This window comes from Narcine bancroftii, chromosome 11, assembly GCF_036971445.1.
Source record: "Narcine bancroftii isolate sNarBan1 chromosome 11, sNarBan1.hap1, whole genome shotgun sequence".
Lineage (NCBI taxonomy): Eukaryota > Metazoa > Chordata > Chondrichthyes > Torpediniformes > Narcinidae > Narcine > Narcine bancroftii.
Genome location: NC_091479.1, coordinates 22,047,434 through 22,061,673, shown reverse-complemented (window position 1 = coordinate 22,061,673; position 14,240 = coordinate 22,047,434). Strand labels below are relative to the sequence as shown.

The 14,240-nt window shown below is 51.2% G+C and overlaps 1 protein-coding gene across 1 annotated transcript in view; it reads right to left on the bottom strand.

The window, feature by feature from the left end:
• Positions 1-2,615: 2,615 nt before the first annotated feature.
• Positions 2,616-14,240, bottom strand: part of ca12 (carbonic anhydrase XII) — a 54,857-nt gene continuing 43,232 nt past the window's right edge. Inside the window, exons 8-10 of the mRNA XM_069902911.1 lie at positions 6,209-6,241; positions 5,640-5,721; positions 2,616-4,218 (exon numbers count right to left, since the gene is read on the bottom strand). Coding sequence (XP_069759012.1) covers positions 4,146-4,218; positions 5,640-5,721; positions 6,209-6,241 — 188 coding nt within the window. The 3' untranslated portion in view covers positions 2,616-4,145. The remainder of the gene's footprint in view (positions 4,219-5,639; positions 5,722-6,208; positions 6,242-14,240) is intronic.

The window sequence follows — 14,240 nt, the reverse complement described above, 5'->3', positions numbered from 1 at the left end:
AACCCCTTAATCGGGATTGGCAAGAAACGGGCTGAAGCCTGAATAATAGAGGAGGGGCATGAGCTGCCAGGTGATGGTGGGGTGGGGGGGGGTGAAATGGGATAAACAGTCATGATTAGGAGGTGGCAGAGGGTTGAAGTTCCTCTCGGATAAAGGTCAGTAGATCTCAAATGACGTTGAGGCGAGGAGCTAGATGAAGGTGTGGGTGATGGACGGATTGAGGGGTTGGAGAGGAATCGAGGAAAGCGAGGGGGTTACTAGAGGTTTTTTATAGATGTACAGCATGGTAACAGGTTGTTCTGGCCCACGGGTCTGTGTTACCTAATTAACCTGCAAACCCCCCCCACCCCCCATACGTTTTAAAGGGTAGTGAGAGTGACCACCACTCCCTTAGCTTCAATATGAAAAAGGATAAAATAGGGAAATGGGGAAGAGCTAAAGGGGGACGAGGGAGGAACTCGCGAAAGCACAGAAGTAACATGGAGGAAGTTCAGGGACCACTTGTGCTGGGTTCAGGATAGGTTTATCCCAATGGGACAGGGAAAAGATAGTAGGAAAAAGGGAACTGTGGCTGACGAAACAGGTCATACAAGTAGTCAAGAGGAAGAAGGAAGCAGGAAACAGGAAGAGCTCATGAGAAGTATGTGGTAGCCAGGAAGGAGCTTAGGAGAGCTCAAAGGAGACATGAGAAGGGTTTGATATGTAGGATTAAGGAGAACCCCAAGGCATTCTATGCGTATGTGAAGAAGGATGATGAGAATTAAGGTAGGGTCAAAAAAGGAAGGAATATGTCCCTGAAGCTGAAGGAGGTTTGGTACGTTTTAAATGAATACTTTGCATTAGTATTCACAAGAGAAAAGGACCTTTCTCAGGGTGAGGCCTGTGTGCTGGACAATGCGGAGATTGAGGAAAAAGTAGTGTTGGATCTTTTTAAAAACATCAAGATTGATGTCCCCTGGGCCGGACATGTCCCCTGACCCCAGGCTACCATGGGAAGTGAGAAGAGATAGCCAGGGCAGTAGCTATGATCTTTGAATCCTATTTGGCCAGAAGGGAGATGCTGGAGGATTGGAGAATGGCAAATGTCGCCCCCTTGTTTAAAAAAGGTAATAGGGAGAGTGTTAGGAATTATAGACCAGGGGTCTTACATCAGTGGTGCAAAAACTATTGGAGGGGATTCTTAAGGATAGGATTTATGAGGCATTTTGAGAAGTACAGTTTACTAAAGGATAGCCAGCATGGCTTTGTGATGGGAAGGTCGTGCCTCACAAGTCTAAGTGAGTTTTTGAGGAGGTAACAAAAGAAATTGATGAGGGTAGGGTGGTAGATGTGATCTATGTGGATTTTAGCTAGGCATTTGACAGGATCCCCCACGAGAGGCTCATCCAGAAAGTCATGAGGCACAGGATCAGTGGAACCTTGACCGTGTGGATAAAAAATTGGCTTGTAGGAAGAAAGCAGAGAGTAGTAGTGAAAGGAAAGTATTCTTCTTGGAAGTGGTTTACTAGTAGAGTGCCTCTGGGACCCCTGCTCTTTGTGATTTTTATAAATGACCTGGAAGAAGAGGCAGAAGGATGGGTAAGTGTGCGGATGACACGAAGGTTGGAGGAGCTGTGGATGGAGCTGAAGGTTGTCGAAGGTTAGAAGAGGATATAGACAGGATGCAGAGATGGGCATAAAAGTGGCAGATGGATTTCAATCTGGATAAGTATGAGGTGATGTATTTTGGAAGGACCAACCAGAAGGCTGAATTACAGGGTTAATGGTCAGTTACTTAAGAGTGTGGATGAACAGAGGGACCTTGGGATCCAAATCCATACATCCCTCAAGGTCGCCACACAGGTTGATAGGATAGTTAAGAAGGCTGATGGGATGCTGGGCTTCAATAATAGGATTGAATTCAGGAGTAGAGAGGTCATGTTGCAACTCTACAAATCTTTGGTACAACTTCTCTTAGAGTATTGATTTGGGTTCAGTTCTGGTCACCTCATTATAGGAAGAATGTGGAAGCTATGGAGAGGGTGCAGAGGAGATTTACCAGGATGTTGCCTGGATTGGGAAACAAGTCTTATGAGGCAAGGTTAGCAGAGCTGGGACTTTTCTCTTTGGAGCATAGAAGGATGAGAGGAGACTTGATAGAGGTCTACAAGATTATGAGAGACATAGACAGGGTGGACAGCCAGCACCTGTTTCCCAGGGCAGGATCAGCAAACACCAGAGGACATATGTACAAAGCTAAGGGAGGGAAGTTTAGGGGAGACGTTGGGGTAAGTTTTTTATTTTACACAGAGGGTTGTGGGTGCCTGGAATGCCAAATGGTGGTGGAGGAACCTGAAGAAACCCACGCAGACACGGGGAGAAGGTACAAACTCCCTACAGACCGCGCAGGATTCGAACCTAGTGCTGTCATAGCATTGTGCCAACTGCTCCATGAACTGTGCCCCCTTCTGGTTGTAGACTGCCAAGACAATATAAAGTGGTGCATGAGGCCTCAACTTGGCAGTCAAGTAGGCCCTGGACAAGCACATCACCGCAGAAATGGGAAGTGGAATTAAAGTGGTGGCCACTGGGAGATGCTGCCTGTTGTGGATTACTGAGCAAAGATGCTGGATGGATTTCAATTTTGACATTTTGTTTATTTACAAATTGGTAGAAGCCGATCTGGCCACTGAGACCCGTGCTGCTCATTAACCTACAACCCCTCATTTCGTACTCATTTCTTATCCTCTGCCTCTTGGTGTACATTTTCAGATTTGATTTCTAATCTGGTCTCCTCCCCTCTCAGCCTTTCGCAGGGGCTGCTCCCTCATGCACTCATCCCTCCCTCCCCTCTCCCCACCATGGGCACCTTCCCCTGTGCCCACACCTCCTCCCTCACCCAAGCAGGCCTTACATATGAAGTAACCTGTATACCCACAGGACTTGTTTACCGCATCCGGTGCTCCCTTTGTGGCCTTCTCTACATCGGAGAGGCCGGCCACAGACTGGGGGAAATCCACGCAGACAGGGGAGAACGTACAAACTTGTGGGTTTTGAACCCCAGTCCTGCTCTCTGCTGTTGTGCTCAATGCTACACCAACTGCACTGAGGGGCCTGTCCAGTGCAGTGATATTGTAGGTTCTATATTTTAGTCATTCATTTTTAAAACAAAAATGTAAAATAAAGAGATAGATGAAAAAAAAAATCAGGGTGATTGAGAGGGAGGTAAAACTGCAAGACAAGAGTTCTTGGGACAGGGAAGTACAAATGGAATATAATCCATGTATTCAGGGAGGTAACAGGGCACGGATAGATGGGATGGGATATTCCCAAGGCAGCAAATGCCCAAGACCAGAGGACATCTGTTTAACGTGAGTGGAGGAAAGTTCAGAGGAGACATTGGAGGAAGGATTTTTTTTTTAATAACGCAGAGTCGTGGGGGCTGCAGAAGAGGCTGATACAGTAGGGATGTTTCAATAGACTTTGGTGGACTTCTCGCTTCCGCAGCCAAGAAGTTCAAATGCGATTGTATTTACTGATGATCTTTCTCTTTTCTTTGTAGGTTGGTAAGGGAGGAGGGAGGTGTTGTGGCAGGCAGGAGAGTGCAGTCCAGGTAATTTACATGTGCCCAACAGCAAGGTGTGAACTAACAGGTGGGGCGGAACCAAACCTTGATTGGCAGCTGGTGGGTCCTCCAACTAGGTAGGGGGGCAGTGCTGTCACATGACAGCCACAACCCTTCCCAATACAGGAGGGTACTAGTAGGGAGATTGGGGTGTTTTAAAAAATCTAATCACGTTATGTTTATATTAAGACACTGTAATTAATGTTATGTTATGTGATTTTAAAATTTTAAATAAACTATTTTAAAAAAGACATGGTTATGGGTGTGATGGAGGGAAGGGTGAGATTATTGTGGAGTAGGCTTAAATGGGCTGAAGGGCCTGCGCTCTGCTGTAAAGTTCGATGTCAAAATAAGTACATGAAAAATTCTCATTGCCACAGAACATCTGAAACAAATTCATTGAACTGTGCCCAGAACTCAGCAAAGGTTGACACAGATATCACAGCTGCTAAAAGTTCATCTTAATCCAAGAATCTGTGCTGCCCCCCAATAAACGTGTGTGGATATTTTGAGCAGCAGCCACTCCCGGTCCGATCCCAGGTCAGGCTTGTGAGGGTTCATCTGCAGCCAACGCTGCCTCGTAAATCACCGCCCTCTCCTCAATTTTACCGGCTCTGCAGAGACAAGGAGAAACCAATCATGGGATGTTGTCTGGACTTGAGGAGTTTATAAGTGCACGTGACAATAAACAATTCTACAGTTCAGTCAACTGAACGCACACAGATGGAGGAATCTGAAGCCAAACACAATCTGCTGGAGGCCTCGGCGGGTCAATAGCTCAGCGTCATTCCATCAGATGTCAGCTTTGCCTCCACAATGCCCAGGAAATGCCCCACACCGAGGTGGTGACAACATGCAGGGGCTGTGCTAAACGGCGCAATATTGACCCCAGTTGGGCACAGCTCGTCCACACCAGCAGCAGGGGAATGAGACAAGAAGCTGACAGTTGTGGGAGGAACGTTAAGGAGAGAATTATCCAGTGGCTGATTAAATGGAACCCAGTGAAGGTGGAAGAGGAGTGAAAGAGGACCAGGCGTCACCCCAGTGTCTTGCTGACAAAACTTGCCCCCTTCAGGGTTCTCCAGATGATAACCCCTTTCTTTCAGGTCACCACTAGGTTCCTTTTAGTTTCTCTTATTCCAAGTGAAACCTTAGACAGCCAGTCCTTTGCTCTTGCATGAATCACAAGGGCTGTGACTAGGCCATCTTCAACACTAGGGCTTCTTGTTCAACACTGTACAAGTGATCTGTGTGTGTGTGTGTGTGTGTGTGTGTGTGTGTCTCTCTCTCTCTCTCTCACACTGAGACTGAGAGAAAGCCTGTTTGACTCTCTCTGCTTGCAAAACCACATGACCTCCCACCCTCCCCTGCACTGTCCTTGATCTCCCCAACTTCCCCCACTGACCATCTGTCACCTCACCTCTACCCTCCACCATCTGCCACCCCCCACCCACACTCCACCGTCCATCACCCCTCAACCACCCCCCACCGTCCGTCCCCCACCGTCCATCACCTTGCCTCTCCCCCCCCCCCACCGTCCGTCACCTTACCTCTCCCCTCCACTGTCTGCCACCCTCCCACCACCATCCATCACCATCCCCCTAACCTGTGCGTCTTCAGCTGTGATTCCCCTATGGTTTCCCTGACTTCATGCCTCCTGCTGCCCTGCACTCCCACCCCATGACTGCAACTGCCAAGGGATGGCACATGGGGAAGAAAGCTCTTTAATGGAGGGGAGGGCAGGCGGGGGGGATGGAGGAGGGTGGAGTAGGCAGGGGGATTAGGGAGGGTGGGGAAGGTGTGCAGGGGATGGGGAGGGTGGGGGGATGGGATGAGTGGTGGGGTGGGTTGAGTGGGAGGGGGGTGGGGAGGGCTGTGGGATGGGGTTGGTGGGCGGGGGAATGGGTGGGAATGGTGGCCGGTGGGATGAGGCAGGTGGGGGAATGGGGGAGCGGAGGGCGGAAGATGGTGGAGGTACTGAGCAAAATGGAGAAGGCTGGGACACATTCATCCAGGGCAGACCAGAAAGACATACCTTTTCTTGAGTAAGAGGAGAGTCACTGAGAGAATGATGGCAACAGCCACCCCGCAGGTTAAAACAATGATTAGGATGACTCCTGTAGAGAAAGAGCCCACAATTACCACAGGGCAGCATCCGTTTCCCACAGCAGACAGAGTTATTAAAGTTTATACACAAACAAGCTGGAGAAAACGGGGCACGATGCGTCCAACGTTTCAGGCCTGAGGCTGGGGAGAGGAGGAAGGGGCGAGGGGAGGAGAATAAAATCTGAGAAGTGATGGGAGAGGGGGTAGCTCTTTGAATGGAGAAGGAAGGAGGGGAGGGGAAGGGACTGAGCAGAGGCCGGAGCGATTGATGTTTGTGCGCCCTCCTCGCACGGATCTCCCTCGGGAGCACCAAAATCAATGCACCCTCCTGATCTCCAGGCAGCACCAGCGATTTACAGGGTGTGACTGACACCAGCCAGGACAGGGAGGAGATCCAGGCACCCACCTCGCCAGTTCTGTAGCAGGTGGCCGCCCAGGTCACAGAGTAACCCAGAGAGGGATCATAGGAGTAGAGGCAGTCGGTGAAACGCTCCTTACCTGGTGTCAGACTGTGGTCCACGTTTACAGACTCTGTGGGGGGGGGGGGAACAAACAATATTTACAACACGCTGGTTAATATTCAATCCATTTTAGAACGGAATTTGATCCCAGAGCACGAAATGGCAGCAGCAGACCCATGGAGAGGGAGGAGATGCAGGGCTCTGCCGACAGTGGCTCAGGGCCCAAGGAAGGGCCTGGCTTCGGAAGGGGTGGCACACTCCGGGGAAGCAGAGGACCAGAAAGCAGAGAGGCTCCCCCACCCCGCAGGGTCAGCGCCAAGGGGTGGGGGGGGTCGTTCACGGCCATGGGCTCTCCCCCCCCACCCTTGTGAGGTGCTGTGTCCCCCCCCAACCCCTCCTCATCAGACACGCCCATGCGTGTGTCCAGCGACTCTCCACGCAATAAAAGTAGCGCCTTCAGCCACCATCTCAGAGTGGGTAAGCGTCACCAGCACCCCCTCTCCCTTACTTAACGAATGGGGCTGTTCACACAACGCCCCCCCTCCCCCCGACTATCCCTTGTTCTGGCATCGACCCCATCCGGTGGCTGATAGTTTGGTGTGCATGGCTGCAGAGACTGGGGGAGGCACTGGTGGGGAATCCACAGACACTCAGGAGGGGGGAGGAGTCAGAAGCACTTCAGGAAATTCTGCTGATGGTGAATCTATCCGCCTTATGGTAGATGAAAGCAAATTTTGTTCTGAACCCATCCTATCTTTGTATCCATCCAATTTCCTTCCTAAACATTTGCTTCCCGCACCTCCTCTAGCAGAGGGCTCCGTACGCCCACTGCCCTCAGTACCCCTCGGGTACCCATTAAATCTCTCCCCCCCAGCCCGCTCACCTTAAACCTGGGTCCTCTGGTTACTGTTTCCCCTATTTCTGGATTGATCCCCCTTGTGATTTTTACATGAGATTATCTCTCATCCACCTGTGCACCAAGGGAATAAAGCCCGAGTCTGTTCAACATTTCCTTCTTCAATCTTCTCTGAACCCTCCCCACTTCCCCTAGTTTCTGCAAAGCACCCACAACTCCCAGTGATTCACTCTCTAACTCTTTCATTACCAGTGACCTCTCGCCAACATCCCAGATACCAGTGACCTCTCATCAACATCCCAGTTACCAGTGACCTCTCGCCAACATCCCAGTTACCAGTGACCTCTCGCCAACAACCCAGATACCAGTGACCTCTCATCAACATCCCAGATACCAGTGACCTCTCCCCAACATCCCAGTTACCAGTGACCTCTTATCAACATCCCAGTTACCAGTGACCTCTCACAAACATCCCAGATACCAGTGACCTCTCCCCAACATCCCAGTTACCAGTGACCTCTCCCCAACATCCCAGATACCAGTGGCCTCTCGCCAACATCCCAGATACCAGTGACCTCTCATCAACATCCCAGTTACCAGTGACCTCTCGCCAACATCCCAGTTACCAGTGACCTCTCGCCAACAACCCAGATACCAGTGACCTCTCATCAACATCCCAGATACCAGTGACCTCTCCCCAACATCCCAGTTACCAGTGACCTCTCATCAACATCCCAGTTACCAGTGACCTCTCGCCAACATCCCAGATACCAGTGACCTCTCCCCAACATCCCAGTTACCAGTGACCTCTCCCCAACATCCCAGATACCAGTGACTTCTCGCCAACATCCCAGATACCAGTGACCTCTCCCCAACATCCCAGATACCAGTGGCCTCTCGCCAACATCCCAGATACCAGTGACCTCTCATCAACATCCCAGTTACCAGTGACCTCTCGCCAACATCCCAGATACCAGTGTCCTCACCCCAACATGCCAGTTACCAGTGGCCTCTCCCCAACATCCCAGTTACCAGTGGCCTCTCCCCAACATCCCAGATATCAGTGGCCTCTCTCCAAAATCCCAGTTACCAGTGGCCTCTCCCCTATATCCCAGATACCAGTGACCTCTCGCCAACATCCCAGATACCAGTGGCCTCTCCCCTATATCCCAGATACCAGTGACCTCTCGCCAACATCCCAGATACCAGTGGCCTCTCCCCTATATCCCAGATACCAGTGACCTCTCGCCAACATCCCAGATACCAGTGACCTCTCCGCTATATCCCAGATACCAGTGACCTCTCCCCAACATCCCACATACCAGTGACCTCTCCGCAATATCCCAGATACCTGTCCCAACATCCCAGTTGCTGCTGACCTCACCCCACTGCTCTTCATCACTAATGAATGTCCCTATTACTGTTGACCATAGACTACCACCTCTCCCAACTACTTGGGACCCAATTACTGGCAACCTCTCCCACCTCCCCCAATGTCTTTCAACCATCCCCTCCTTCCACAATTATTGGTGACCGCTCCTATTACTGAAACCACCCCCAAATCCTTGTGACTGACAACCAACTCTCATAAGAACTATTGATAGTTCCAATCATTGCCATTACTGGTGATCATTCCCAACTCTCTCATTGCACCTCCCTGGCCGGCGTTGATCGTGACTTTCCCTGGCCGCCGTTGACCATGACTTTCCCTGGCCGGTGTTGACTGTGATTTTGGGCCTGAGCAGAAAGCATCAAAGAGTGGCAAAGCGGGTCTGTCATATATCCAGTGACTCAGGTTCAATCTCAGCCTTTGGCCCTGTCTGTGTGGAGTCTGCATGATGTGACTGTGTGGGTGCTCTGGTTTCCTTCCACATTGTAATGGGGTTTGGTATCTGCTGTAAATTGCCCCTGGTGGGTAGGTGAGGGGTAGAATTTGGGGAGAGGGGAATCAGAGGAGAATTCTTCTCCTAAATTGTTTAGAGGAATGAGAGGGAATTTTATAGAAACAAAAAATTATAAAAGGCATTAAGAAGATAGAGGTAGGTAAGTTGTTCCCATTGGTGGGGGAGACCAGAACTAGGGGGCATAGCCTCAAGATTTAGGGTAGTAGATTGGGGACAGAGATGAGGAGGAACTGCTTTTCCCAGTGGGTGGTGAATCTGTGGAATTCGCTGACCATTGAAGCAGTGGAGGTGACATCAATGTTGGGTAGATTTTTACATTGTGGGGGAATTAAGGGATATGGGGAAAAGGCAGCAAGGTGGAGATGAGCCAATCATCAGATCAGCCATGATCTCACTGAATGGCGGAGCAGACTTGATGGGCCGGATGGCCGACTCCTGCTCCCATTTCAAACGTAGAATTACACAGGCTGGCTTGAGATCAGAATGAATGGGAGGATGCAGGGACGGCATGGACGAAGTGGATCGAAGGGCCATTTAGTGTGGGCGAGGACTGTGACTTCCAAAGGAAAGTGTTATCAACATTCCCCCCCCCCCCCCCCCCATCACAACGTAATGGCAGGAATTTACCATTCTCCTTAGTAAGGCCTTTGACAAGGTCCCGCAGGAGAGGTTAGTCAGGAAGGTTCAGGTGCTCGGTAATCTCGTGGTGTGCCTCAGGGATCGGTGCTGGACCACGAGGCTGGTCATTTACATGAATGATCTGGATGATAATATGGTAGAATAGATCAGCATGTTCACAGATGACACTTAGATTGGAGGTTGAGGACAGTGAAGGTTTTCAAAGCTTACAGAGGGATCTGGACCAGCTGGTAAAATGGGCTGAAAAATACCAGGTGGAATTTAATGCAGACAAGTGTGAGGTGTTGCATTTTGGAAGGGCACACCAAGAAAGTAAATGTTACAGCACTGAGGAGTGTAGTAGGACAGAGGGATCTGGGAATACAGGTACATAATTCCCTGAAAGTGTCGTCACAGGTGGATAGTGTCGTAAAGAGAAATTCTGGCATCTTGCCCCTTCGTAAATCAAGTATTGAGTGTAGGAATCGGGACGTTATGGTGAAATTCTACAAGAATTTGGTGAGGCCAAATTTGGAGTGTTGTGTGCAGTTTTGGTCACCAAACTGCAGAAAATAATATCAATAAGACGGAAAGATTGGAGAGAAAACTTATTAGGATGTTTCCCGGACTTCAGGAACTGAGTTACAGGGAAAGGTTAAACAGGTTAGGACTTTATTCTCAGGAGCATAGATGGAGGTTAACAAAATTATGTGGGATACAGACGCTGCAACCGTGTCTGCCTGTCCCGCATCGGACTTGTCAGCCACAAACGAGCCTGCAGCTGACGTGGACTTTTACCCCCTCCATAAATCTTCGTCCGCGAAGCCAAGCCAAAGAAGAAAAGAAGAAATCTAGGTCTGCTTTTTCCACTGAGGGTAGGTGAGGTACAAACCAGAGGACATGGGTTAAGGGTGAAAGGGGAAACATTTAGGGGGAACTTCTTCACACAGAGAGGGGTGGGAAGGTGGAATGAGCTGCCAGCTGAATGAATGCAGACTCAATTTTAACATTTAAGAAGAATTTGGACAGGTACATGGATGGGAGGGCTGTGATAGTACAGATCTATCACCAATGTACATAGTGTATATAGTTACTGTATCTAGACTGTGCTTACAGCGATTGGCTGAGAGCTAAGCCTCGCCTATTGTCTGGGCCTTAAAGGGTTGTGTCCCTAGCCAGGTCGGATCATTCCGGACTGGTCGGCCACCTGTGAAGAGCTCCTGTCTTTTGCTAATAAAAGCCTTGGTTTGGATCAACCAGTCTTTGGTTCTTTCGATGAGCTCTACAATTTTATTAGCAAAAAAAGAATTTTTTTTGAAAGGGATGGAGCGTTTAACTCGGCCAGAAAAACTTGACATCGACCCACAGTCAGCTACAGCCTTCAAAGTCTTTAAGTTCTGGCTGCTGAACTTTGAAAACTTCCTGAGACTCATTGAGGTGGAGGAGGATAACCAGCGTCTAACAGCATTGCTGTCTATGGTGTCCTTGAGAGTCTACGAGAACATCCAGGATGAGACCACTTACACTGCAGCCATAAAGGTACTGAAAGAACTGTATGATCAACCGATGAACAGAGTTCTTGCCCGGCTCGTGCTTGCGTCGAGGAAGCAACAGCCCGGCGAGTCCAGCAGGGCATATTTACAAGTATTAAAGGCATTGGGCAAGGACTGTAACTGTGTGGACAAAACTGCTGCCGAGATCACAAATGATCTCGTCCGGGATGCCTATGTGGCCGGGCTCCGATCGAACGAAGTGAGGCTGCGCTTGCTCGAGCAAGGGGTAGAAAAACTAGAGGACGTGGCCCGGATTGCAATCACAATGGAGGATGCAGCCTTAAAGTCCAACGAGTTCTCTAGGGTCTGGACCCCACGTTCTGATGTGAGTAGAGTGCCCTTCTACCCTACCACTGACGGCCTGTCGGCTGCTGCTACCCTGCCCCCTGCGAACCCAAAATGTTATTTCTGCGGGAGGGACAAACACAGCAGATCCCAGTGCCCAGCAAGAAAAGTCAGGTGCCAGAAGTGCCTTAAAAACGGACACTTTGCTGCAGTCTGTAGGTCTAAAATGGCCTCCGGCAAACACAGTGCCTCGTGTGAAGCCCAACCACCACTATCCCATTCAAACTCTTCTTCCCCAGAGCTCTCGTCCAATGAGAGCGAGGGCTCCTCTGCACGGCAACGCCTGACGTCACGGAGACGCCGGACCCGGAAGGGGCAGCCCACCCTCGCAACCATGGTGTTGGCCCGCCTCTCGCCCCTGTGCGGAACACTCGATGCTACCGCCGCTGCTGCCGCCGCCGCCACAGACGCCCCCGGGGCCGACGCTACCGCCGCTGCTGCCGCCGCCACAGCCACCCCCGCGGTCAACCAAGTACTCACCCTAGCGTCCATCACCGATGACCACCAGGGCCCGACCGCCGCGACCAACGACCTACCCACCGCCAATCGCGAGCAACTACAAACCCCACTACTTACCATTCACCCTCCGACGCTGCCACAACAGCACTTCCGGGAGGTCCTCCAACCTGCTCCTCGAGCGTTGACTACGTCATCCCGTTGCGTGATGTCATCCCGTTGTGTGACGTCATCGCGCAAAACTCCCCTGTCAACTGCTTTAATAACACTAAACCAGCAATGCTCTCATCCCCTCACCAGAGCAATGGAACTGATTAAAGTGCATGGACACTACAGCAATTGCTTATTTGACTCTGGGTCAATTGACAGTTTTATCCAGCCAGATCTGGCTCTCCGTTGGGGACTTGACATTATCCCCACTACCCACAGGATCTCATTAGCGACGAGATCACACTCAAATGGGATAAAGGGGTATTGCATCGCCACGCTGGAAGTACAGGGCGTAACGGTCACCCACTTCAAATTATTCATCCTTCCCCAATTGTGCGCCCCAGTGTTGCTGGGATTCCAGTGTCAGTTCCGAACGGTGTCCCTACACTTTGGGGGACCCCACGCCACCCTCTCGGTCTGCCATCGCCCCACCCCCGAAGCACCCGAGCAACCCTGCCCCGGGGCCAATCCTGCGGCCTTTCCACACTCCGGGTTGCCCCGCCAGCACTCTTCGCAAACCTCACCCCTGGCTGGAAGCCTGTGGCCACCAAAAGTCGGCAATATAGTTACGAAAACAGGCAATTCATTAGGAGTGAGGTGCGTAGATTGCTGGATGAGGGCATCATCGAACCCAGTTCAAGCCCCTGGAGAGCCCAGGTGGTGGTTGTCAAGAACGGGGAAAAACTACAGATGGTGGTCGACTATAGCCAGACCATTAACCGCTTCACGCTCCTGGATGCGTAACCCCTGCCATGCATCACGGATGTGGTGAACCAGATCGCCCAATTCCGCATTTTCTCCACCATTGACCTACGTTCGGCCTACCACCAGCTCCCGATCCGCTGCGAGGACCGACCATTCATGGCCTTTGAAGCGAATGGGCGGCTATATCAATTTCTCAGGGTACCATTCGGGGTCACGAATGGTGTCGCGGTCTTCCAGCGGGAAATGGACAGGATGGTGGACCAGAACGGGCTAACCGCTACCTTCCCGTATCTGGACAATATCACCATCTGCGGCCATGACACGCAGGACCACGACGCCAACCTAGACAAATTTCTTCAAACTGCCCGTCAGCTGAACCTGACTTACAATTTGGACAAGTGTGTCTTCCGGACCACACGACTCGCTATTCTAGGTTGTGTGGTGGAGAACAGGATAGTCATGCCAGATCCTAACCGCATGCGTCCCCTAATGGACTTACCCCCCCCCCCCCTCCCCCATACCCAGAAAGCTCTCAAATGCTGCCTGGGCCTTTTCTTGTATTACGCCCAATGGGTTCCACACTATGCCGACAAGGCGCGTCCTCTTATCAAGACCACCTCCTTTCCCCTCTCGACCGAAGCCACAGTGGCTTTCGATCGAATCAAATCCGACATCGCTGCTGCGACGCTGCACGCGATCGATGAGTCTGTCCCGTTTCAAGTCGAGAGCGATGCATCCGACTTCGCCCTGGCAGCCACCTTGAACCAGGCCGGTCGGGCTGTAGCCTTCTTCTCCAGAACCTTCCAGGGTCTGGAGAGTAGACATTCCTCGATCGAGAAAGAGGCCCAGGCCATAGTTGAAGCAGTGCGTCGTTGGAGACATTACCTCGCTGGGAGGCACTTTACACTGTTGACTGATCAACGCGCGGTCTCCTTCATGTTCAGCAACACCTAGCGTGGTAAGATAAAAAACGACAAAATCGCCAGATGGAGAATCGAACTCTCCACCTTTAACTATGACATCCTGTACCGGCCTGGTAAGCTCAACGACCCGCCTGACGCGCTCTCCAGGGGGACGTGCGCCAGCATACAGCTGGACAGACTACAGAAACTCCATGAGGCGCTCTGTCATCCAGGGGTCACTAGGTTTGCCCACTTTGTCAAGGTGCGCAACCTACCCTACACAGTCGAGGAGATCCGCTCCATAACCCGAGCCTGTTCGGTGTGCGCTGAATGCAAGCCCCACTTCTTCTGTCCGGATAACTCCCACGTTATCAAAGCCACCCGCCCCTTCGAGCGTCTTAGCGTAGACTTTAAGGGGCCCCTACCGTCGACCAATCGTAATACCTACATCCTTACGGCCATCGACGAGTACTCCCGCTTCCCGTTCGCTGTGCCCTGCCCAGACACCACTGCCACCTCT